At 44.5% G+C, this 25,811-nt stretch overlaps 2 protein-coding genes across 6 annotated transcripts in view; one reads left to right on the top strand and one right to left on the bottom strand.

Annotated features, from left to right (window-relative positions):
- Positions 1 to 16,791, bottom strand: part of LOC104054698 (uncharacterized) — a 39,369-nt gene extending 22,578 nt beyond the window's left edge. For both annotated transcript variants that reach the window (XR_008452710.1, XM_054082235.1), the window contains exon 1: positions 16,662 to 16,791. Coding sequence is in view for 1 of the 2 variants with exons in the window: in XM_054082235.1 (XP_053938210.1) it covers positions 16,662 to 16,739 (78 nt within the window). In the remaining variant the exon portion in view is untranslated. The remainder of the gene's footprint in view (positions 1 to 16,661) is intronic.
- Positions 16,792 to 23,409: 6,618 nt separating this feature from the next.
- Positions 23,410 to 25,811, top strand: part of GOLGA3 (golgin A3) — a 29,805-nt gene continuing 27,403 nt past the window's right edge. For 3 of the 4 annotated variants that reach the window (XM_054082493.1, XM_054082491.1, XM_054082494.1), the window contains exons 1-2: positions 23,410 to 23,493; positions 25,481 to 25,803. In XM_054082493.1, the coding sequence (XP_053938468.1) occupies positions 25,671 to 25,803 (133 nt within the window). In that variant the 5' untranslated portion in view covers positions 23,410 to 23,493; positions 25,481 to 25,670. Of the gene's footprint in view, positions 23,515 to 25,480; positions 25,804 to 25,811 lie in introns of all 4 variants that reach the window. The other variant, XM_054082492.1, reaches the window with a different exon arrangement.

The following is a 25,811-nucleotide window of genomic DNA, read 5'->3' as shown; positions in this document are numbered from 1 at the left end:
AAACCAGCTATCAACGTGCGTTTTACATAACACAGCAAGAGGCCCATGTGAAATTTGCCATTTCTTCTTTCTCCATAAATAGCCTGTGGAATCCAAAGAGGAAGAAGTACTAAATGGTGGTACTAAATACTGTGCTGCTGCTTCTCTGTTCTTCTAACAGTACATGAGGCTGTTTTCACACACCATATTTACAACTACTTTCTCCCAAAGACACTCCGAGCCTTTTTTTTGAGTTTCTATCATAAATTCAGAGAGCACTGAGCCCCGTCTGTACCGTGGGCAACTGTTTTTGTAAAAAGGAAAAAAATAAGTCAGAAGTACTTAGGTCACAAGCCCCATCTAGGAACATGGGTTTACAAGCATTAATTGGAAGAGAAAAGGAATGCTTTGGGTATGGTGGGGTGAATGATTAGTTGTCTTGGTCTGTTATCTATTTAAACACAAAGGAAGCTTGGCAGTAGAACAAACAAAGCTTATGAAGTCCACATCAAGCCACAAAGATCAAAATACTCCAGATTTTTTTTCCTCCTAGTCCCTCCTCTTGGCTCATATTGAAATACAAAGGAAAAAAATGCAATGCCATATGTTAGAAATCCTTAAATATAATTAAAACAAAAAGGCCAGACCTGTTCTGCAAGGCATGAACTTTGTTTTCCAGCAGGTGCTTTTCATATTTTGAGTGAATTCGGGGTGGATGGCAAGACAGCAATGGAAAAGTGTGAAAACAGCAACGTGGGTGGAAATTGTATTCTGCATTCAACATGAAATCCAATCCTTGTCTTTTAAAAGCATCATTTAAATCAAAGCTTATGTTAAATTATAGTGGAATAAACTGCAGACTCTCATTTAAGGCACCTGAGCTGGACTATGGCTTGGAAGTCTCAAGCGGAAAAGAAACCATATTCATGTGCCAAAAATGTATTATTCTCTGTCTGCTGCCTTAGGAGTCCCACAGCATGTGATATCAAAATAAATTAATAGAAATTTACTGATTTTGTCTCCAGGAGGTTGGGGGTTTAGTCTGAATTAGCTAATTCATAGTAAAAATCCAGATGAAAACAGCAAAACTTTGTGTCAATTTAACAGGCTACAGATCCTAACATTTAGATCCCTTTGTTAATTCACACCAGGATTACAGACACATTTGTTGTCACTTGGATTTTACTGTAAACTAGCTGGTTTCCAGTGAATATGCTCCTCTTTCCTTAGGGAGAGGATTGCTCCTACACTTGCAAGAAGCAAAGGGGGCTTTTCTTTGACTTCCTTCACATTCTTTTGCTTTGTCCCAGAATATTGGTGTGGCCTTGCCTTTGTCCCGTGCTAGCCTTTCGACCTCACTTTTAAATAAGACATTTGCATAGCAAGAAACAGTAAATAATGACTAACTTTTCAACTGAAATGTGTACCCAGTTTTGGAGCCAGAATGTGCACCAGAACTGCTGCGATCACAGGGTGGTACACCTGGATGTGGGAGGATTGCAGATTGGCTCAAACCTCCTTAAATTAGCAATGTTTTGAGGGTTGAGATTTTATTTTGAGGAATATGTGAACTGATCTAGTTGCCTTTTTTTCAGATACTGAGAACGCGCTTGGAGACATTCTCAGCCCCACCTCTACTACCAGAAGACTTCGTTAACCCCCAAAAGCAGCAACCACCAGTTCAGTGGATCTTGTGAGATTAATCACCGAAGTGCTGAGTGGGTAAGTGCTCCCCCCATAGATCCCTCGCTCCCGCTCTCAGGATAGGGTCCCTTTCCTGCCTGAATTTTCACTTGAGTCTGGCATCATCTGGAGAGAAATACCTGGCAGACTCTGCACATGGGAGGAATCTTGGATTCAAACTCAAATGCCTCCTGTTCCCCCCCAAGCCACGTGGCCGCCAGCTGGCTGCGGTATCTAGCTGAGTCCCAACAGGTGCCCTCATCCCTGAACACGGGCAGGGGGGATTTGTGCAATGTGTGCATTCCAGAAATATGGCTGAAAGGTCACAGCGGCGGGGGAATTGTTCCTTTATTACAGCTTGGGAAACGGAAAAGATTCAAAACTTGCTCTGACACCAGGAAAAAAAAAACCACAAGGGACAGGAAATGCAAGACAGATCTGAGGAGAGGGGGGAAGGATTTCTGATGGATTTATAATCCACAGCTGAATGACTGACAGAACTGTTCGGTTCCTTTGAATCACCCATTATGAAGGCTGAGCTTCATCAATTAGAGTCAGATGTTCCCTTTGGCAGCAAGTTATAGACTCGTGGGCTTTTGACAGAGGCATGCAAAAAAACTGGCACATTTTTAATCTTTGCAAATTATAGGTGGTTGTTTTTTTTAAAAAATAACACTTGATACTTGCCCACACCAATTAGGTTAATTATGAGCAGGGAGAACCAGATTATCAGTCTTGTTAATCTGCTTTTTAGTACTTCCCACTCTGGCTACGAGTTCCAAATGTTTAAAACAGTTGTCTTGAACTGATCCTCCAGCCTGCGGTGGCCAGGCGTACCCTACCCACCTTCTGAGGCAAACTGCTCTTGAGAAGCAGGTGGCACTGACAAAAAGCAGAATTCCCAGGCAAGAAAAGGGCAAAATAATTGTTTTGTCCAGATGGGATTTTATTGTAAGGCCCAACCAAGTATATACACAGGAAAAAGCAGTTATCATCGTGTGAGTAATATAACCCTCAACTCTCTCTCTATTTGCACAACTCCTACAGATGTAGCCCTGGAGCCTCTGCATTATTCTAGTAGGAACATTGTCAGGGAATCAACACAAAAAGAATCCTGCCACAAAAGGAATTTAATTAGCACCCTTTCTTTAATCACAATTACTGCCAAAGAAGTCACCAGACTCGAGCTAGAGCAGAGGCATGCACAGAAGCAAGCTCTTCCTTCTGCCAGGAGAGGACAAGTTCTCGTGACGTGTTACATCAAAGCCAGGAGACCCTCCTGACTGCTTCCACTGGACTGAAGCTGTGCAGGAAGGTCTTGCAAAAAGCCATCAACAGCAAATAGCAGCCTCTGCCTGAGTCACTAGAAGCAGGCAGAGCTGTTTCTCAAGATTCTCTGACCTGCCTCCAAGACAGAAATGCTTCTGGCACCAGGTGATGCTAGGGGCCCAGAAGGAATGTGGGCAGGATGCTGTGCCATGTAGCTGATAAGAGAAGGTGACGTGGCCATGTGGGTTAGCTTGTAAGGACATATGTGCTGCTAAAGAGAAGTGGAAACAAAGCGATGCAAGGTACTGGCTGGGGAAACCCTCATCCCGTTTGTGCTCAGAGTTTTTGCTGAAGCCCAAATAGGTGAAGTAGTGACAATTTTTTTTCATTCATGTGAATGCTGGTTGCAAGTAGCTGCTGTTTGCAGCATCCTGAAGGATGCTGCCCTGCTTGTATCTCATGCGCGATTCCGAAGACTGTTTACTTTTAAATTATACTTCTTTCAAAGAAGAGAAAGGAGGACAGCCTGTCTGATGTTTGTCATTCCTATGTGATCAAAGTCTCGGATCCTCTGGGTTGGGAACTGTCCAATGCAGATTGTTTTCTTTTATAACATACGTGCCCAAAAAATATCAAGCCCTCTTGGTGCGTGCTCAGAGTCAGAGTGAAAGCCTCAGGAGAGGAAACTGCAGACACACAGTGGTGCCACTAAATTTCCAAGCCATCCTTAGGGGCCAAGCCACACACTGACAGAGATACCCGGCTGCAGGCTTGCAAGGAAATGATGTGCAAAGATCATAACCCACTTTGCCCTCATTAGTGCCTTATGCACATCTCAGCTTCTCTGCATTTCTCACATGTATTTCCAGTTTCAGACAGACTTAAAAACATCACTTTCAATCCTTTTTAGAAGTGACAGAGAAGGAATAATCCACTATATTTCAAACTGTCTGAACATTTATTCGCCTTTTCAGGGACAGGTGTGTATGATCTCCTTATCCAAGTTAAAGGACTTTTTGGTCTCTGCTTGAAGACTGTACTAGGAAGATTTAATACTAGAGTAATGAGTGAAGGTGAGGATAGAAGCTATTTATGTAGTCCTTGGGCCCTTAAAAAAAATCACTCTGAAGTCAAAATACCTGGTGATGATCCTGTGCTTTTGACTGAAAGATTCTTTTACTTTTTGTCCCTTCCTGTAAAATAGCCCCACTACATAAATAACCCTTTACTGATTTTCTTTTTTTTTTTTTTAAGTAGAAAAGAGGAATCCCTTCCCCACAGAGATTTTTTTCACTTAATTTAAAAAATCCACTGAAGCCGCCTGGTGCCAGAATAGGACAGCAGGTAGTATGTGGCAGCTCTACAGGAGCCTTATCTTGCCAGCTTAGAACTGATTCAACAGCAACCATAGAAATATGCAAATACAATCAGCTTCTGGACAGAGAAGGGTGCCATCTTAGAATCCAAGATTGTTCAGTCTGTATGACTAAATTTAGCCATCTGAGCTCACTGTAGTATCAGTGGGGGTAAAATCCAGCAAGCTTTATTTAGGATCCCTCGCCCCTCCAAAATTAAAAACATCTTAGGTGCACACATGCACGCACATGTGTGTTTCTTTCAAAGAGTTGGCAGCACTTAGAGACTACCTCGCTGGCTCCTTCACATTTTATTCTGCCCCAGGGACCTCTTTAAAACTCTGGCTCCACCAACATCTTTGCAGTTGCTCATAACATGCAGGGTGAGGTATCGTATCTCAGTTACTTCCCCCTTCTCTCCTCCGAACATTGGAAGTTCATTCGGAGTTAGAGATCACTTGCACTCACTAGGACCTTTGAACAGAGCCAGACACCTGGAATGAAAGAGGAAGCGGCCCAAACTTTCAGCCAGTGCAGAAAGAAAATGCTAAACTTGGGGGTTTAAAAAGAAAAGGAGAAAGAAAAGGGGAAACTGGTCATTCCACGCTCCCAGCTTAAGGGGGGGGAAATAAACTATAGACAAATCTTCGCTTGCTGACGTGGCTGGAACTAGCTGCAAAGCTACCAGAAATGCAGTTCTTGTGGTTCCCAGTGAAAGCTCCAAGTTCTCCTCTCACAGTATTTCCAAGTTATGGAAGTTTGAGCTTTCTGGATGCTTGTCAAGTACAGGATCTGAGGAAAGACTATCCTAAGAGTAAGATCTAGCACTCCAGTCTGTTCGTTTAAGAAGTGACCACATTTATTTCACTAGCTGACTCATCTAGAAATCAAAACTCCACTTCTTCCAAGTGGAGGACAAAGTTAATCAGCAACTTTATAAAACTAGTACATTACTACTTAATTTTGCATTTTCAGCTCATCTTTACATGCAAGGTTTATTTTCTTTCATTTGGGTGAACTAGATCCAGCAGCAGCACGGCCATCCTATTTTCACCTGGTAGTACAAGAATTTCTGGAAATGCCTTGGAATCACCATTTCCCCCTCTGCCAAAATGCTTTGCTGTTTAAAGCATGAGACAACAGCAGAAGGAGACTCTCTCATCCTGTACTAGGGCAACTCTTCAAGTATCTCTGGATGCTTGAAAGTAGCAGACCTGGTAGAAGTAGATCAGGACACAGGATTGACTGAATATAACAAAAATTCCCAATGCTTTGCTTAGTTATTAGGGCAGAGTTGTCTCGGTCTCCTTTTTTTCCAGTTCTTAACTGTGATTTTTTTTTTTCCAGACTGATCTCCAAAAGCATTCTCATCAATTAAGAGAGTATTCTGCTTGCTGTAAGAGGTCTCCCTCGCCCAAATACCTGCATACACACTTCATATGCTCTCCTTCCTCCCTGAGCAAATTCACATAAACAAACACTGAAGTGGGTTCAGTTGTGGGACTCTGAAACTGGGCCAAGCGTACATTTGCTTTTAATACTTTTATGGTCTCAGAGCACTTGCAGTCATGTTTTTAAACAAGGGTCTAGTATTTCTTCAAGTGGGTGCAACCTGCTGGATTTAAGCAAAACCCGAACCACATTTTTTAACAGATGCTCTATTATTTCAGCAGTGGGTAGCAGCAGTTTTCTGCCACAGGAAAGTGATTATGGATGCGACATTTCCACTCTGCAAATCCCATTTTCAGGAAAGAACCTGACTCGTCTTGTATTCCTTCTTGGCAGGTATCAGACTGCCTCACAGGGCCCTGTTTTCACACACATCACCAGCTTTTCTACTGTTTTTAATGGCTTAAAATAGAGAACAAATATGCAGGTAGGAAGGGAACTATGAAAGCCTGTTGCTGCAGGAGACAAGGGAAATAAAAATAGTTAGAAGAGTAGAGGAAGGAAGCAGGGAGGCAGTGCAGCAATTAGAGCAAAGAATGCAAAGCCTGAACAAGACTTCAGGACTTGGAGGCCCAAATATGCCTCAGACTGTAAGCATGCAATTCTCTCTTATTCTTCCCATATATGACTTGGCGGCAGCGGAGCCCTGAGCTCAAGCATCACAACAAGGTTGTTTGGAAGGTGCTGCTCTATTTCACCAGAGGACAGATAACCTTCCCTGTAATTCCTGGGAAGACAAAAACAAGGGAGGATGGTGATGTGTGCATACTTTTGGGACAAAGGCGACTAGGTTCTGTCAGGATGGAAAGAGGCTGGCAGGGCTCAGGCTATCCTCACCTGCGCCAGGTCCTTGAGCCCAGCCCAGCTCCTGCTGGACTCCTCCTTGAGTCCAGTGCCTGCCCGTACCTGCAGCATTTCCAGCAGCAGATCACCAAACCATTAGGCAGCCCATTGCCACAAACAATCTCTGTGACTCAAAGCAGCTGCAGAAGAAGTGGCAGGAGGAGGTCAAGGATCTCATTAGAGGCAGGAGGCTGGGGCCCCTCAGCCACTACGAGGTCCCAGCTTCACAGCTGCAGTGTATTTTGATACCTGGCCTGGAGCAGATTGCATAACTGCACTGTGAGGTCACCATCTCTCCTGCTTGATCCTCTCTGAGAACAGGAGGTGGGGAAAAGCAAAATCATAAAAAAACCAAACACGGGCATTCCAACAAGCACCAGGCACAGTGACACACTCCAGTTTCTGTGGAGAACAACAGACCTTCTCATTTAACTCCAGAGATGCAATGTCTTTTTCTCCTTACAAAAAAATGCTTGTTCCCAGAGACACAAACAGGGGCTGTTCTCTGAACAATCACTCATGGAACAGCGCAGCTTTCCACAGTATGATCAGCAGTATATGCATACACTGTAACTTGACATTTCTACTTGCCTTTGGCGCAACTAGAGGAATAATAGAATGGTTTGAGTTGGAAGGGACCTTAAAGATCATCCTGTTCCAACCCCTCTGCCTCGAGGAAGGACACCTCCCACTGGATCAGGTTGCCCAAGGCCCATCCAACCTGGCCTTGAACACCTCCAGCCTAATACTCTGCTGCTTTTGCAAAGTTCAGGTGAGAAGCAAAACTAGTTTATCCTTATTAGGAGATGCCAACCTACACTATTGTTATAAGCAGTGGGCAGCATTTTCTACTGCATATATTTTGAGTTTGCAAGATTCCCACATGAGGCTGTGAATTAAGATCACTCGGTTCTGGGCGCAGGGCTTTGCTGGCTAATTTGGCTTGCCTCCCTCTGCAGACAAAAGCCAGAGTCGTTTCCTGCAGAGGGAAATTCAGAGGAGGACTTACAGATAGTTTTAACAGGGCTCTGAAAGAATATCTGCCCCTCTCAGCAAAGGTGGGTTGGTAGGAGGCTTACTGGCTAACTCAGCTTCCTAAACCATTGTAGGTGAAATCTCAGGATACTGAAAAGACCATAAAACCATTCTTGCTCTTTCCTCATACAATAAATAGGCAGAAGTTTTAGTTCTCCCCTTTCGGTTCTTTAATTAAAATTGGGTGGGACCGTCCTACAGGAAGTCTTTCAAGTTATAGCTATATAAGCCTGACTAAGCAGAGTTCTCTCTCCTTATCCAGCTCTTTCTTCGATTTACACTTCTAAGGCTAGAAATTCTTAGGATTAATAGTTTTCCTCTGCGTGTGGCAGGATCCTGTCAGTTTATGGGTGCTTTTGCTACCTGACAGTTTCCCAGCTTGAAGTTACCACTACAGGAGTAACCCTGACATTCACTGATGACTTGGTCATTGTTGTATGCCAAGGTGTATACGTGTTCATGAAGTGGATAAAAATACTGGGAGGAGTGTGAAATGCAGATAGAAATGATGTGGAAGAGATCGGGCCAAGGTATAGGACATTTCTAATTTCTTCTTTAATTTCACTGATACTCTTGCATCCAGCTGCTTTTACTAGAAACTAAGTGCCAGGTCTTACTCTGAACTCTTCTTCATCGCTCACTGCAGCACCACATTGCAATATTTATTTCCTTCTTCCCACCTTGGCCTGAAAGGGATAAAAGCCAGACTGCTCTTCTATTAAACGATTTGAAATATCTGTTTAAAATATGCAAATCCAGTGCTTGGAAAGACCCACTTGATTTGGCAGTGTTCCCCTGAGGACTGTAACTATTACACTCATAAAGTAGAACTATTTTAAGTTGAAACCTGTCATTTGTATCTCATAAATGTATTGTGCTATGTTCATGCAAGAAATGCAAGTGAGACAGATCGTTATGAGAGCAGTCTGAACCTTGTTTTTCCCCTTTAATCCCAATGTTAGCTTTTACAGCTAAGGAAGCATATAACATATCTAAAGTAACATCCACCAGGGAGTGCTAGAATTCACATCAACAACCAGCTTTTACTTGTGGACTTTTCAGATTAATTTTGGAGGAGATAAAAAGGAGAGCAAACTCTCGTGACTGGACACTCAACAGACAAATAGCTTCTCCAATACAGAAGCAAGATGCCATATCAAATAAGATCCTACATCTATACAAAGCTACTATCCCTGATCTAGTTGGGGTTTTTGTTGGTTTTTTTTTTTTTTGTGGAAAATACCCTCATTTAAACATACAAAACCATGTAAAGCTTTAGAAAGGGAAACAAAGGCATCATTTAGAGTGTCTCTTCAGGCAAATAATCACGAATATGATGGGACCGGACCATCATAAATAAAAGTAAGGCAGTGTAATGAAGCCTTCAAGATGCCATGGTCATTTGTTTCAGGGTTTTAATAGGTCAGCATAGGTCTTTTTTCGATTAGAGCAAGTTCTTGTTTTCTCATTAGCAATGCATACATAACACACCATATAAAAAATTAACAGTAAACGATAGGGTTGATGGGAACTGATGAGGTTGATGAAGGATTTTCCAGAAGATCAATCTGGTTTTCATTTTCTATAAACTGAACAGGCCAAAGCAGCTCAAATTAAAGAGCAGAAAACATGGTCAGATGGTTTGAACTGCTTGGAAACCAGACTAAATATACAGCAAAACAAAAGCTATAGCACTGCAGTAAAAGTTTGCTCATAAGAGTTCAGTATGAAAGTCCATTGAGCAAGCTATGTGTGTTCGTAGGAATCTGTAAAACTAGTGTTCCTGATGTAACTTTATATATATATATAACCGCCCAAATACGTGGGGGAGATTTAAATAACGAAATCCATATGTAGCTTAAGTGCCCCAAAATGCTTTGTTTTGGTTTGAAAGTACCAGAAACAGGAGAAAGGGGAACTGAAAGGCAATCCCATGCAAATTATGCTGGCCAGTTCCCAGGAAATAAATCTGGATCTTCAAAAGCAAACAAAACACACACAAAACATACGTGTAAACTAGCCTTGCAAAAAAAGAGAGCTGTTTGTCCTTGGATTTCCAGCTGCATGACCCTATTGTTTCATCCAGACACGTCAGATGCTTCACATGTTGGAAGTCTATTGTACAAACATACGGAGGAAGAAGCATTCCACATGTGAAAGTCAAAACCTGCAAACACTCTGTATCTCCACTAGCATGCTGCAGAGTGGTTACTGCAACTCCTTGGGAACCAGGTTTCACTAAATGCCACTAGCAGGTGAGAGGGCTTATGCAGAAAATGTGGACAGTGATCCTTAAAAAGCAAACAAACAAAATCTCTCTCCCTTTCATGTGGTATTTTTAACCAGACTTCTCAATGAGCCATTGCCACAGCTGAGGTTGGCCATTCAGAGGTCTGTTACAGTCCAAACACACATCCTTACTTTCGGATGGTATACAAACAGCAGCACTTTTCCCCACCTGGTGGTTCCAGAACTAGTCTCCTCTTGTGCACCCTACCAGACGAAATTTCCAGGATTCCACCTTTGCTTTCAGAAAGCAGGATGCTTGTAAATTTTACTTTACTGCCTACACATAAGGAGAGACCATGAGGGCACAGCGGGGAGGGCGTGGAATGAAGCAGACAAAAGTATTACAGATATTGCAGCCAGAGGAAAAACTAAGCACTGGGTTAGAGTCCCAACGAGGGAGCCATTTATTTTTCCAAAGAAATCTGTTTTGCAGACATCCTTTCTTCTTCCTCATTCAAGTTTCAACCAGGAAACCTGGAATAAGTTACTGTTGATTTTAGAGGCAAATCAAAGTGTTCAGTCTGCTATGCTCACATTGAAAGTTAGTATTGATGAGCAACCCCTTGAGGCCCCTGCATTCAAATAGTGAGGTCTTGGATCCACCTGAACAGCCCACCCATGCAGATCTAAAACACAGAGAGGAAGGCAAGGGGATGGGCAGCAGGGGCTTCAAGTCTGGGTTCTAACAGTAAAGGCTCCTCTGCATCTTAAGTCAAATCTAGGAAAAAAACTAACCTTTAATAAGATCTTAAAACAATCATTCAAAAGAGTAGGATAACCAAGACCAGAAGAGGGCTGGATTTAGGTAAAACGAGTGGATTAGATCTTCCATTGATAATCCCGATTTAAATTGCAGGCACACCCTCCTTGAAAAGGTTGAGCAATCATCTTTCTGGGATCTGGATCAGGTTGGACTTTCAGACGCATTTCATCCCCTCTATCCAAGAAGCTGTCCTTAATGGCATCCGTGGCGCCTGACCCTTGCTACACTGCTACTCCTTACCAGAATAATGTAACACAAACACTAGGGAAACAGAGCTGTGAGGGATCAGGGAACTTCCAAAAGCTTCTTCACAGCTGATGGTAGTTCTGAATGGAGGCTTGTCCCAGCCCATTTTTTTAGGTGGTTTGATGTTGCAACCTAGCTGCTAATATAAATGAGAAGAATAAAACACTGGATGAAAATTAGATAGCACAGCAGGTTATGGCTTGCATGTGGCAAATTTGCTTTTGTTTTGCTACTTTGAACACTACCCACCCCTGCTTTAAACTGAAGTGTAATGGTGCTGCCTGCAGTCCCTCAGGACCAAGGATTTCACACAATTTAATAGTTTCTGTAATTAGATATTTATGAAACTCTGAAATCCTCTGATGAAAGGTGTTGTAAAAGTTATTACCAACTCCTCTACCATGAAAGAGAAGACTCCACCCAAACCCAAATATAGATGTCGTCCTCAATGTACATCATTACTAATCCAAACCCACACTACCTATGGCCTAATTTAAATCCTGCTGAAGGCCAAGTGACTTCTCTGAGCTTCAGTAGGGTCCCAAGAATTCTGGAAAGGGAATACAGGCAAATTATCCTTTTCTCCTCACAAAACTGGTTGGCAATGACACGAGTGAGGATATTCAAAATGAACCACCAGGCCATTCGCTGCTGAGAGCTTGTAAGAGGAATCATGACGTTCTCACATTGAGTTTGAGAACCAAGGCTGCTAGTAAGCATTTTCCCTACTTCTGTGTAATTGTTCCACATATTGATGCAAGATCCTATGGTGTCCTGTCTGTACTCCGCCCTCCTCCTGCCATGGGTTAGTACAAGTAGAAGAGGGTTATTTTTCTGTTTATTACTTCCCATACTCAAAGAAGCATCTAACCACCAAGCTGATTATTTATTATTCGTAGACCTGTGGTATCAGTGCGTAGTCTGACCTTGTAATAATAATAGTGTATAAAAGAAAAATTACTATACCTGGTCGAGGTACACAGCTGCTGGGCAGCCACTCTCTGGTATGAAACTTGCCACAAGTTCTTCTTTTAAGGGAAGAGGGAGGCAGGCAGAAAGAGACTTTAAGAGTTTACTGCCCTTCATAGCTTGTCATGCAAAGAAGCAGATGGGGAGAATCGTAATTGTTGGTTGCCACAGGAAAGTTTGTTGGGGCTTTTTAAACCAGTGCAACTGGACTGTTTGCTTCAACCTACTTAGATAGTAAAGAAGCAAAAATTACTTGAGCATTTTCATCCCAAGGATGGTTGGCATCTGCAGTGGTACTGCACACTTCTAGCTCCTTCCGCATAAAGATTACCCACATCGCTCCAGAAATCTCTGCCACTGGCTTACTTCTTCTACCCTGCCTGCTGCTTCCATCGCTGGCTTTGGCAAAGGAGAGAATTCTGGTTCAGCTCTACAAAGAGAGAATCCCATGTGCTGTGCAGGACTTGAGGCCAGCCTCAACCATCTTCTCAGCTTTCAGCCTCTTCAGTGCTTCAGTAATTAGAATTATCAGGACTAAAACACTGTGGACATTATTGCTGCTTAGCATGAACCTAACAAGAGAGCGCCAGATTTACAACATTCTGGCGAGACACAGAATTAAAAAAAAAAAAAAAAGAGTTACAAATCATTGCCCAGTTCCAGGGATACGTACTCCAGGATCTTATTTCGCCACAGACTCCGCGTGAACTTTAGCCTCTAGAAAAAATCCGCCTGCTTTTTTCTAATTGAAATACCAGTCAGACCAGTGGCAGGATGCAAACTAACATGCATGAAAAATAAAGGTTCAATGACCCAAATCAATTATGTTTTAAGGGCACTGCTCTGGACTCAGTAAGAAATATTTCAAACAGGAGAAACAACTAAATAGGATCACTCAATGAACTGACCTGGAAATGAGACAGAAATTTGGTACATAAGAAGTTCAATGCAAACTGGTTTTATGTACCAACTGTTCTGAAATAAAAAAAAAACAAAACAAAAATAAAAAAAAAACAAAAAAACAAAAAAAACCAAAAAACAAACAAGCCAAGGTATTTCTTAGACTCAAATGTTTCAGTCTTCCAGGTGCTAAAGTGAACAGCACAGTAAAACAAAGCAATTCCCAAGCCTACCTTGAGCACAGGCAGTGTTACACAGTTTACTTCCAGACATAAAAAAAAGCAGTTCATAGAAATCCTGAAACTGCTTTTTATAAAAGATTGCAGATCTTCTGTATAAAACAAAAATACTAATTTCAAGCAAAACCAACTTCTGAAGATCAGAACCAGCTACTGCAGCTGGATTTTTAAAGCACATGTGCACAAGCTAGGGAAAAACAGCTCAGGTTATATGAATATAGCCAATCCCCAAACTGGCCAAAGATCCAAACTCTCCACACAGTAAATATCTGCCACGGTACATTGTAAACACAATTGGGAGCAAGCTGTGGTAATCAAGATAAAAAGAAAATACGAAACACATATGGTTTTTATACTCCTAAAGCACAGCATACTTCCACAAACAGTGAAGAGATTAATAGATATTAAGCCCATTGCCAACAAAACTTTCAGATTCCTTGAAGGTGCCTTATTTGTCTTGACTGGGTTTGTTTCTCAAGACAGAAAGATAGTCCAATGTGCTTATATAGTGCTTTACATGACCTGTAAAGCAACAACTACATGGACCTAACAATCTCATTAAAGTGTTACTAAAATAACCCCCACACCTGGCAACAGCTGGAAGTGGAACCAGATGTGCAGTACATCTGCTAAAGAAAGGGGCTGCTGCTTGCAGATGCTGAGCTGTTTGAGGGACGTCCTTTTCTACTCCAGCATTCGTCTGGAGAGACTTGATAAAAGTTGCACACTTTGCCTCCCCTTTTCTTAAGGCAGAGCTTGACCAATAACAGACCTATTGTGCATCAATTTAAAATATTTGAGAATCTCCATATCCTTCCACCCCAATGAGAAGTGCATATTTTGCTGCTCCAGTTGCATAATTTACTGATTCAGCTGCATGCTTGGTTGATCTGGCAGGAGACTAGTACAGTAGTTGAGATTCTGGATACATTGCCAATTGTGCTGCGTGCTTTGTTGATCAGGGCTGTAGAATTTAATAGCTGAAATTTCATACACTTTACTAATCAGGTCACATTCTTTGCTAATTGAAGTGCATATTTTAGTAGTTGATTTTTTTTCTCCAATCCTTCACTGATCTTGGGAAGGATCCTGCTCCCTCTGAAACCAGTGGGAATTTTGCCCTAGTCCTCACTAGGAGCAGGACTAAGACTTTCACTGCGGGGTCTGGGATCACTAAGGTTTCTTCTTTTAAAAGAGACAAGGCTGGCTTGATTTTTTTCTTTAAGTCAGCAAGCGAAACAAAGATAGCAGATAGAGGATGGCACTGGCATAGAGATCTCCTCCACAGGGATTTGATTAAACAGATAATATTTTAGGGGCATACAGAGACATAATTTTGACTACGTTAATCTTTCATCAAGCTTACATTCTTCGCTCAGGAAAGCAAGCCACTTAACTGCACATCTTGTTCCATCTGATACAGACACATAGGAGGAAACATCATACACCTTATCTTCAAATTTTCTTTCATTTGATCTACTTCCTATTTTCATATTGCTGTAGTACTTAGTGAGGAATTCCAGAGAGAGCTTCATTTTGCCACAAAACATGCTTCAAACATCTACTCTACCTCACAGCATTCCAAAGTTCCTCAACTCTGACTGCCAGAGGCCACCTTCCTAGATGAAAAGAACAATTCAGTTTCCTGTATCTCATGCAGATTTGCCCTTGCCAAAGGAGTTTGTTATGTTTTTATATAGTTAACTCTAAGCCAGAAGATAATTAATTTAACATAAACCTTTGAATACCTTTTTTCAACTGCTAAATTGAACTACATTGAACCACCAACTTAGAGTGGGATGTGTATTTTTTTACTAGCATAGCAACATATCAGAACGTAGCCAAAAAGATAAAAATAATGAAGCCTACGCAGCATAGTGCAGTCCTTGATGAGTGAATAGCAAGTGCAACTAACTCAGAGAAATAACAAAAACGGGGAGCAAGAGATGTACACAAGTGTCTGCACACACAGATTTCACTCTGTCAAATTTAGAAAGATAAGCTATAGAAAATGCCTAAGTTTCATTCTGCAAAAGAAATTGTCCTGCAGTTAAGAGACTATAAACAATGTGATCAAAAATAAGAAGAGCAAGAAGTCAGGTCTGGGAAAGTATGAGAGAGGTTGCTGCTTCTTTGTTAATGCAGCATTTTCTTTTCTATAGTGCTAGTGGTCAGTACTTAACTAGTTCAGGTACTGCCTCGTGGGAAATCAAACAGACCAGATTGTGGAGTGAGAGAACAGCAGAAATTGGTTAGGAAACACAATTAAAAAGAAAAATCAAGCAAAAATTATACAGCTTGCTGATGTCCCACCACCACTCACACTCAAAGGCACAGCACACGGCTGATGTTTGGTCCACCTCATCGCTGTACAGGCAAAGTTAGAACAAGACTAGCACAGGAAGGATGTAATACTGTAGGGCAGCAAGCAGGTTATGTAGTTTAATAACAGAAGTATGCAGCTGGATGAGAGAGTTGTTCATCTCTAGTAACAAACCCAACAGGAGAGGGAAAGCTTGCAGGTTACGCAATGCAATTCTGAGTTAAAAGAAACAAAAGACAAAACTCCACAACCATACAATTCAATAGATTTAAGTGCACACTCTCATGAAGTTCATACTTAGTACTTCAGTGCCAGAAATGTGGCTTAATTAAGAAGTTCTCACTGCTACCTTCAGTAGGATACCAGAGTGAGATAAAACATCTTCGTTTCAACCGCAAAATCATTGCTGTGCTCATATATGCCATGGCAGGGAGTTAGTGTGTTGGGCAGAATTACAGTGCTGTTTTCCACCAGGGAAAGCAACTCTCCACCTCTATTCTTTATACACATAACAAAAGATATAAATGTACGGAACATTACTTTTTTTATAGTGTAGTGGCTCCTGCTTTACAGATCTGAGAATCTCTATAAGAATTGTGAAATCTTGCTCCCAACAGGGTCCACAGGAGAAGTCCCACTCGCTTCAGCAGGACGAGAACCGCTCACCGCTCCAAAGCGCCGCGGAGTTCCCTCTGCGGCCGTTCCTCGCGGCAGGTACTCCGCGGCGCTTCCCTGTCTGCCCTTCCACCGCCACTCCGGTGCCCCCAGTGCCCGAGATCCCTGTCCTGAGATCCGCGGCTGTCGTTTCATACAATCGCAGAACAGTTTGGGTTGGAAGGGACCTTACAGATCGCGGCGCTCCAACCCGCTGCACGGGAGGGACCCGTCCCGCCGGCCCCGCTCCCCCGACCCCGCGCTACCGGCGAGCGGCACGGCCCGAGCGCGCGGGGACAGTGACAGGCACAAGGGGCTTTCTTTGGGTTCCTTAGGCTGCCCCTCGTCAGGGATGCTTTGGGCAAGCACCCCGATCTCTGCTGGGAAAGCTGCTCCTTCGCTCTCCTCGGGGCTTGCTCTGGATGTCGAGTCCGGCTGTGTCGAAACGACGGTGACCCAGGCTCCCCGCTCCGGGACCCGCGGGGCATCCCTCATCCCTCCTCCCGCAGCTCCCCTCGCCCTCCCCGGAGCATCCCGCACCCCTCCCGAGGCTCCGCTCGCTCCCCGCTGCCCCCCGCACCCCTCCGGGGGCTCCGCTCGCTCCCCGCTGCCCCCCGCATCCTTCCTCCCGGGCTCCCCTGGCCCTGCCCGGTGCCGGGGGTTACCTTGCCTCCCGCCCCGCCGAGGCAGAACGCAGCGGCCGCCGCCAGGACGAGCCCCGCGCCGGGGCGGCTCCGGAGCATGGTGAGTCGAGCCGAGCGCTGCCGAGCCCCGAGCGGGCGCCGCTGACAGCGACCCCCCCGAGCCGGCCTCCCCGCCCCTCGCTCCCTGCCCTCCCCCGGGGGTCACCTGCGACGCCGGGCGACAGCCGAGCCCCCCCCCCCCCGCCCCCGACAGCCCTGCTACGGGGGGCTCCTGCGGCACAGCCCGTCCTGCGGCGCCGTGGGGCGGGGGGGGAGCTGGGGGAGAGGGGGCAGCTCGGAGGGGGCAGCTGCCCTGCGAGGCGAAGCCAGCAGGAGCTCCAGTCCTCCCAGAAACAGGCAAGGAGGGAGTTATCAGAGCAATGGGAAAGAAAAGGCTCGGGTCTTGGAAAAGTCGCCCCAGCTTCAGCTGGAAGAAATTCTTCACGATGAGAGTGGTGAGGCACTGGCACAGGTTGCCCGGGGAAGCGGTGGCTGCCCCATCCCTGGATGTGTTCAGGTTGGATGGGGCTTGGAGCAACCTGATCCGGTGGGACGTGTCCCTGCCCATGGCAGCGGGTTGGAATTGGTGATCTTTAAGGTCCCGTCCAACACAAACCATTCATCTGAGTACAGAGCAAAGGACACGGAAGCCACGCTGCTGGGCATCCTGGGAAGCTGCGCAAAAACTAGCTGATGGGGTACAGCTGCCACTTAACCCTCTGGAGAGTGGGGGGTACTCCTCATTCCTGAAGCAGCTTTCTGGTTTTCCAGAGGAGGCCCTCTCCTGCACCCCAACCAGTCACACCGCTCACTGCAATGAATGTCAGGCAGCCCCACAGATCCCAGCAACCAAAAATTGTTCTGCCCTTGTAGCTGGCAGCAAACGTATATTGCTAGCTGCAGTTAATTATTCCATTCTGTAGGAAGAGCTGCAATGATCTATTTTAAAAGTAAAAGTATTTGACAAAATACCATGGTTTTACACTTGGAGCTGCTTTTTTTGTCACTCTTTTCCCCCTCACAGTAAGCAGCACAAGGAGCCCTCAGAGATCCAGATCTAACTGTCTGGCGTGGGAGGGGAATCTGCCAAGCAGCAGGTTGTTACGTGGTTTCTTACACCTTTCCCAGAAAATTCTTGTGCCAGCCACTACTGGAAAAGGGACAATGAACTAGCCAGGCTGTTGGGCTGCGCAGGCATCCCAGTTCCTGAATTCCTCTTTCCCAAAGAGCAGAGATTAACTTGATTTTCAGAGGGCGATGTAATCAAGAGGAAAAAAAACTTCAGTTGGTGTCCAAGTGGGTGCATATAACAAGCGTGAAGTGGGAGGACTGATGTCTAAGAAAACCATTTTTTTTGTCATAATTACATGAATGTACTTTGGATTGGCTTTCCATATCGTCATTTAATTGTGTAAATCGGAAGTAATGTCTTGAAATTATATTTGGTAATGAAAGCAGGAGAGGCTGAACACCTGCACCGAGGCAGTGGTCTTGCTTTGATTGCACACTGACACTGGGCTCCGGTAATCTAGGGCTGACATCCAGGTAATCCTTGCAGTGCTTGTGAGATGAAGTTCCCTGTTATCCATGATTGTGCAAACCGTGGACAGCTAGAAAAATTAACGAGATGGTTAGCCCAAGGCTGAGCAGGAAGCAGGGGCAGGACTCCCACTGCTCACTGCTCTCTTGGACCACCCTGCCTCCCTGAGAAAATCTGCATGTGCTAATGTAGAAGTAGCCTTTGATGGAAGGGCACATAAGGAACATCTCGACAGCTAATTGGGTTGTTTATCCTTCTTGCACTGAAGGCAAAAGATGTAAATAATTCTTTGTGTGGCCAATTCTTATTTCACCCTTTCCTTTCAGGGCAAGTTCTGTGTAAATGGTATTCCTAGGCTATGACCTTGTCAGTTATTTACCGTGATTGCTCATGTTCACATTTACATTTTGCTCCTCCTGGGTAATATCTCTTTGAGTTACCTGTCAACTGAAAAAGCATATATAACTACATTATATCTATTCTGAATAAATACATAAGCTGTGACACTTGGCATCTCTGGCAGGAGGGTTTTTTGAGAGGAAAGGGATTTTTTCCAAGCAGAACACTTCTGCCTGAAGGGCAGTCTGGTCTCTGTAGCACAGCACTGTGGTGCATTGCTTTTCTTAACATTCACAGTTAAATCTCAGGGCGATGTCACCATAAATGCATGTTAAGCTTTGAAAAATCCCTGAAACAAGAAATCTACTTTTTTTCCACAAGGCTCAGTGTGACAGAAGTAAACACAGAGATTCCATCTGGTGTTTCCGTATGTTAATGCACAGTTGTTGAGGACGTAAGTCAAGGACCAGCTAGCAGAAAAAGGTATTCAAAAAGTGATTTTTTCTTCACTTGGACAGGGCTGGAATAATAATATGAAAATACCTGAATGAAAGAGAGAGAACATGGCCAAGTCTGGCAATGCAGTTCTCTTTTTAAGGATCTTACATCCCTGTTATTTGGATTCCTTTCCAGGGGTCATCTGAGTGCAAGCACCCGTAATCCTTTCAGGGCAGAGAGGCTGCTGTGTGGGCTATGCTGCCATTCCAAGCTGCAGACCTTGAGTGTGAGACACAGACACAAATGTCTGTTGATTTCTCATGCTTGTGTGTACTCTGTTCTTGGCCTAGCAAATCCTGTCAATATGTCTTTGTTCCTTTATCTCAGCCTCTCTCTGCCAGCAGGACCTGTCCACACAACATTTCCTCGCTATGGCTGCCCAATGACTTAGCATCTAGAGTTAATGATCAAACTATAGCTGTCTGCTCCTAAGTAATTTCAGCTCAGACTGGTGATCCTTTCAAGCCATAGTTTTTATGAAGATTATGTTTTACATTTATGAGTTCTCTCTGTGAGTAGGCAGTGGGACTTTGTATGGGCATGGGCAACCTTCCACACCAGGCAGCATAGAAGACTGGCTCCAAAAGGTGTCCAGTGGCCCACTGAAGGTAACAGCCACGAAGCAAGGCTTGCAAGTCAAGTCGTGCACCAAGCCTGCAAGCAGGGCTTCTGATGTCTCTTCCAGGGAACATCTAGCTGGTGAGCTGGCTTCCCACAGTATCTGGCCCAGCTGCCCAAGAGACAGACATGCGAAGCAGCTGGAGATAGGTCAGGAATAGATTTACGGGAAGGACTGAGAAAGGGTAAAAGGGGCTTTGCTCCCTGCCTACTCTTTATTCCCTGTCTTTTGCTCTAAAGCTCCACATCGCAAGTAGTTGCCATGGAGCCCAGATCAGAGTTGTACCCCATTCCTGCTGTGCACTGGGAGGGGGAGATGCAAGCACAGCTATGCAAATCCCTGGAGAGACAAGGCCAAGCCTCTTCCACACGCATTGAGACATTGTTATGAAAGTAAATGTCCCGTTCTCTGTGTTGGGCTCCCTGTTGAAAAAGTCAAGGTTTCCATGCTGTTTTAGCAAGTCCATCCAAGGACTGGCCAACATTACCTACTGTACTGTGCCATTTTGAGGGCTCTTTGAATGCTGAAGCAAGCACAACAGTTCAGTGGAACAGGAATATTTATGAAGTTAGTGGATAGGACTTGTGTGTGTAATGGCAGCAGTTTCTTAACCAGTAGCCTCAGTCTGGGAAAGTAATTTCCAGGAAAGGAAAGTAGAAACTTACTGCTTCCAGGCTGGCAGCAAAAATTATTTACTAAGGGAAAGCTAAGCTTGGAAACCACTAAAACCTTGTAATTTCTATCTATTCTCTCTCTCTCACACACACACACAGATACATGGAAAGAGAACTTTCTGAATCAATTTCTTTCAATATGTGAGGCATCCTGATACCAAAAGTAACCCCCCTTCACCCAGGGAAGCTACAGTGGAATGTCCCACAGAAATGAATGCAGCTCTTAGCAGTTTCTGTTTTTCAAAACAGCTGTTGTGACCAAACTGAACCCAGCTTTCAACAGGAGGAGGCCATTGGCGAGATACTTCAGTAACAAGGCCTTTAGTCTTAGCTTATTCTCTGCACACGAGCTCTCACCTGCAAACCTTCTGGTTACACAGCATGGCTTTTTATGTTTGCCCAGCCTTCTCTTATGCAGAATATAGGTTGATTAAATCCATTTTGAGCTACGTTGTTGTATCAGACATGCCACAGTTGCATCTGAGTGTCTCCCCTGTTTATAGAAATGAGTCAGGAAAGACATGCTAAAAATTGCTTAGGTAGAGTGCAATATAAATGTTTCACAATTATAGATAAAAGTTATAAGTAAATAGAATATGTAAATAAAATATTAAGACAGTCTTTAATAAGGCATATTTCTGAAGTCCTGAATTCTAGTTCCATAGTCTGTATTTAATATAAAATTATCTTTTCCCTCAGTGGCTGAGAGAGGAGAGCTGGATGCCTGAGCCTGATTGCAGTCTGCCAGTAACAGAGCTATTTATATAGGGCTAGCACAGGTTTCTTTTTTAATGAAGATTTTGCAGACTGAGTGACACCAAATAATAGAAATATGTAAGCAGAAAAATATGCAATAAGCACAGGGAACTGGAACATGTTATTGTCAGTGGTTAGTGAACAAGGTCTCTGCTACTGAAATATTAAGAAAACCATGTTTGTAGCTATAATAGCTGTAACTGGAGAGCACCATGCATGGGCTTTGTGCTGTGCAGAGAGTGCCACCCTCTGCTTCTGCAGAGCATGGTGCCTTTCTCCCTTACCTGACTTCCTCTTCTGCTAGTGCAATTCTTACACACACATAGACTGAGTCACAAAAATACCCTGCCAGATAGGTAACTCTGCAAATGATCCGTCATTCCCTGTTTTAATTGTTAGTTCAGGTCTTTAATTTGGCATTTTTTTTTTTTTTTTTTTTTTTTGGTCAGAGCAAAGATGAATACATTTGCCTTCCCCTCTTAGGGGCAAGCCCCTGTAGGTTCCTGAAAAAGACAATTTCCATTAAGATTTGAAAGAGCTTACACGGGGACAAGGTGGCAGGACAGCTCTCATATGCAGCCTAGTTGCACGGTGGAAGAACGCTGCCGCTGGCTGTGGTTAAAGGACTCAATGTGGTACTTTCTGATTTCTGAAGAATAAAAAAGTGTTCTGCAAGAGGAACTTGAGTGGACTTTGGGATAAGCCATAGGCTGCTTTTCTGCTGGAGACAGAGACTGCAGTTTACACAAAGAAGTCTCCTGCAAATTTACAGGAGTCCCTGTACTTAAAGGCATCATTTGTGCTAGCGCTGAACAATTTCTTCTGTCTTTTTAAACACCTACCATTTCATTTCCCTGTTGTGCTAAAACTTGTTACTGAAAATAGGTGTCTTTCAGTATGAAGGGTTCTCTTTCTCGTTCAGCCTGTTTAAGCCTGCTGCAGCTTTGCACTGTGCTTGGCAGGTAGTCCCTAAACAAGTGGTTATTCTGGTAGCTGGGGGCCTTGGTGCCATGTGGGAGACTAATAGGTAAAAAGAACATGCTTTGTATACATTCAGTTTTCCATACTTATTTACATCCTGGTCCATATGGAGACTCTAGCAAGGTTAGGAGTAAAATATACCCAACCAATAAACCCAAATAAAAAAACCAATAAACCAATAAACCCACCAACCCCAAATAATCCCAGAGTAACAAAGGTAAGCCACTGTACTAATGAGAAAAATCTAGAAAAGCAAAACCCACCAATCTAAATGCAGGAGGAAACAGTAATGTGAAATACCACTCCAATGTGGCCATTCCTAGCACCTTGAAGGGATACTGGGATGCCCAATGCCAGAGAACTTTGAGGACTGATTTATGAGGAAATGGCCATCAGAAATACTGCAAATGGGACAGGAACAGGACGTGTCATTTACCTGCAGTGATAGGACCAGGGAGAACAGCTTTAAGCTGAAAGAGGGGAGATTTAGATTAGAATCATAGAATCATAGAATAATGGTTTGGATTGGAAAGGACCTCAAAGCCCATCTAGTTCCAACCCCCCCTGCAGGGACACCTCCCACTGGCTCAGGCTGCCCAAGGCCCATCCAACCTGGCCAGGAACACCTCCAGGGATGGGGCAGCCACAGCTTCCCTGGGCAGCCTGGGCCAGGGCCTCACCACCCTCATGGTGAAAAAATTCCTCGTGTCCAGTCTAAATCTGCCCCTCTCCAGTTTATCCCCATTGCTCCTCACCCCCACAAGCCTTTGTGAACAGCCCCTCCCCAGTTTTCTTGTAGCCCTTTCAGGTGCTGGAAGGTCACTCTAAGGTCTCCTCGGAGCCTTCTCTTCTCCAGGCTGAACAACCCCAACTCTCTCAGCCTCTCCTGATACGGGAGGTGCTCCAGCACTCCCATCGTCTTTGTAACCTCCTCTAGACCCGTTCCAAGAGCTCCATCTCTTCTTATGTTGAGGATTCAACATATTTAGAATAGATATTTAGAAAGAATTAGATATTAGAAAGAAATGTTTCACTGTGAGAGTGGTGAGGCCCTGGCCCAGGCTGCCCAGGGAAGCTGTATCTGCCCCATCCCTGGAGGTGTTCAAGGCCAGGTTGGATGGACCTTGGGCAGCCTGAGCCAGTGGGAGGTGTCCCTGCCCACGGCAGAGGTGGAACTGGATGGGCTTTGAGGTCCCCTCCAACCCAAACTATCCTACGGTTCTAAGGCACGGTTTGGGTTGGAGTTCCTCCTAACTCGAGGAGCGGGCCAGTGCTCCCCCCTCGGCTCCTCCCAGCCACGGAACGCTCCGGCCGCGCGTGCTGCCGGGGGATCGCGATCAGCGATGCACCGCGCACCGCCCCTTCCCGCGCGCCGCCACGTCTCGAGCCGGAGCCGGGCGGGCCCAGGTCTGCGGGAGCGGGGAGCTGGTCAGCGCCGTGCCGTCTCCCCTCCGTGCCGTCTCCCCTCCGTGCCGTCTCCCCTTCCCTCTATCTCTCTCCTTCTTCTCTCTCTCCCCTCTGTGCCCTCTCCCGTCTCCTTTCCCTCTCTCCCCTCCATCTCCTTTTTCGTCTCATTTCCCTCTCCCCGGTCTCCCCTCCGTCTTCCTTCCGACTCCCTTCCCTTCTTCCGTCTCCCCTCCATCTCCTTCCCCTTTCCCCTCCGACTTTTTTCCTTCCCTCCTTTCCTTCTCTTCCTTCCCTCCTTCGCCTCCTCCCTTCGCTTCCCCCTCCCCTCCCCTTCCCCTCCCTCTCTCCCCTCCCTGCCAGCCAGGGTGCTCGGAGCCGTCCGGGCCTTTGGGTGCCTCTGTTGGGTGCAGGGAGGTGCGTGGCCCCAGGACGCCTAGCACAGCTCCGTGGCCCTCCTGGTATTGGTGTTTTGAGCAAAACCGGTTGGTTTTGTACAGCTCCTTCCACTGTACATTTGCTGCCAGGTTCTCGTGGTGTGCGTGCAGCTCTGTGTGTGTTTGTGCCCAGTGCAGGGATACAAAAGGGCTTTGAAGCCAAAATACTCTAATATTTGGATGTGGATTGTACAGGAGAGAGCGGTTATTCGTGATCCCAATGATTACAAGGTGTTTAATGACCAGGAGAACAAAGCATCTGGTGCTGGCTGGGTTTTGCCGAGGTGTGAGCAGTCTGAATTGTGCTTGCCTTTGTCTGTAGTCCCTCTTGTGACTTATCCTGTAGTATCTGTTTGCCATACAATGACTATTCATCCAGAAGTTTTATTGTAAGCTGTATTAAATAAGTAACAGAGTGAAAGCATTAATCTTTCCATTTGGTGGAGGTTTCTCTTTTAGAGATATGCTCTGAGTTTCTGGCTCCTTCACAGCTCACCTGCCTAAGGGTCACCCATGTAATCACCTGGTTTTGTGAATCCTCAGCTGTTGGCAGCTGCTGTAACGTGTTGGAGATGACGTGGTGGTGGTGGCTGACCCAGGCGGTTTGATGCAGTAACACTTACACAAATACTCTCTGGAGATACAGAAGGAATGTTGCTCAGTGTGTTTGTGTTCATGTAAAAATACAATTAAAATATTCCTGACTTGTCTTTCTTCCCGCAAGCCCTGGGGATTTCTTATGTTTCTTTAGTATATAGGAACCATAACATTTTGTAATCAAAACTCAGCTGTCAGAAACTATTTGAACAAAATTTAAATGCTTGAAGTGGCGAGGTACAACAGTTCCTGTCAGACTGTGTTAGTTGTCTGGGTCTATACCCAAAGGTAATATCTGAATGCCTGAGGAATTCTTTGCAAATTGTGTAAACTGTTTGGAAATTTCTTGACTTGCCAGAGGAGAAGGCAGCATTGAACTGCAGCCCAGGCCATGTCCTGACTGCCAAAGCACACTGTAATTAGTAGTTCAAGCTCTGTATTCATTGCTTTGATGACAGGTAAACAATAATGATGTAATTTAATTTTTTTAGAAGAAATTGAATTCTATGCTGAGTTCTAACTAAAGTTATTGAAACTTAAATGGGGATAGGTCCTTGGAATGAAATATATGATAGAAAGTTCAGCCTGTAATTTGCGAGCAAAATGCTGCTCTGAATATGGGATCACTTATTAAAGCAGAGGCCAAAGAGGCATTTCCCTTAAAAGGGACAGTGATCTTAAATCAGTTGTCTCACTGAATATTATCTTGTTGCATCACTAAGCAGGTATATCAATGCTACTAAAAAAAAAAACAAAACCAAAAAAGCTGTTAAACAAATCACTTCTTAATCACAAAAGCTGGATACTTGGTTGTATTTCATTGTCTCTGTTACTGCCCCATGTCCTGATTCTGTGTGTTGAAGTTGGGTTGGTGGGTAATCAGTGAATACTCTTTTGAAGTCCTATTTTTAAAACTTTTAAGAAATGTTTGTAAATTTACTACCTTTTGTTTCTAGGGGATGCAGCTCCCTGGTAATTACAGCTTTAGCTGCAAGCTGTTTCCATGATCTCCTGTGAAGCTCAGAACTGTGCTGCTGTGTAACATCTTGATGCTGTTGTTGCCAATGGAGAGAAACAGGACTTGGTAGTTCACTTGGCAGCAAATTATTCAGAAGACAAACTCCAAAGGTCTGGATTGTTATTACCATGGACTCCTCGACTGTCCAGCAGGACGCTCACTTGGAGAATGGAGGCAGTAGTGGGGCCCCTAGCAGCTCTGAAGAGCTGTTGGATTGTAAAGCCGAGTCAGATTTGCCAGTTACAACAGATGACATTAACAGTAAGTTA

Source organism: Cuculus canorus, chromosome 17, assembly GCF_017976375.1.
Source record: "Cuculus canorus isolate bCucCan1 chromosome 17, bCucCan1.pri, whole genome shotgun sequence".
In the NCBI taxonomy this organism is placed as follows: Eukaryota; Metazoa; Chordata; class Aves; order Cuculiformes; family Cuculidae; genus Cuculus; species Cuculus canorus.
This window is presented reverse-complemented; position numbering and strand designations above follow the sequence as displayed.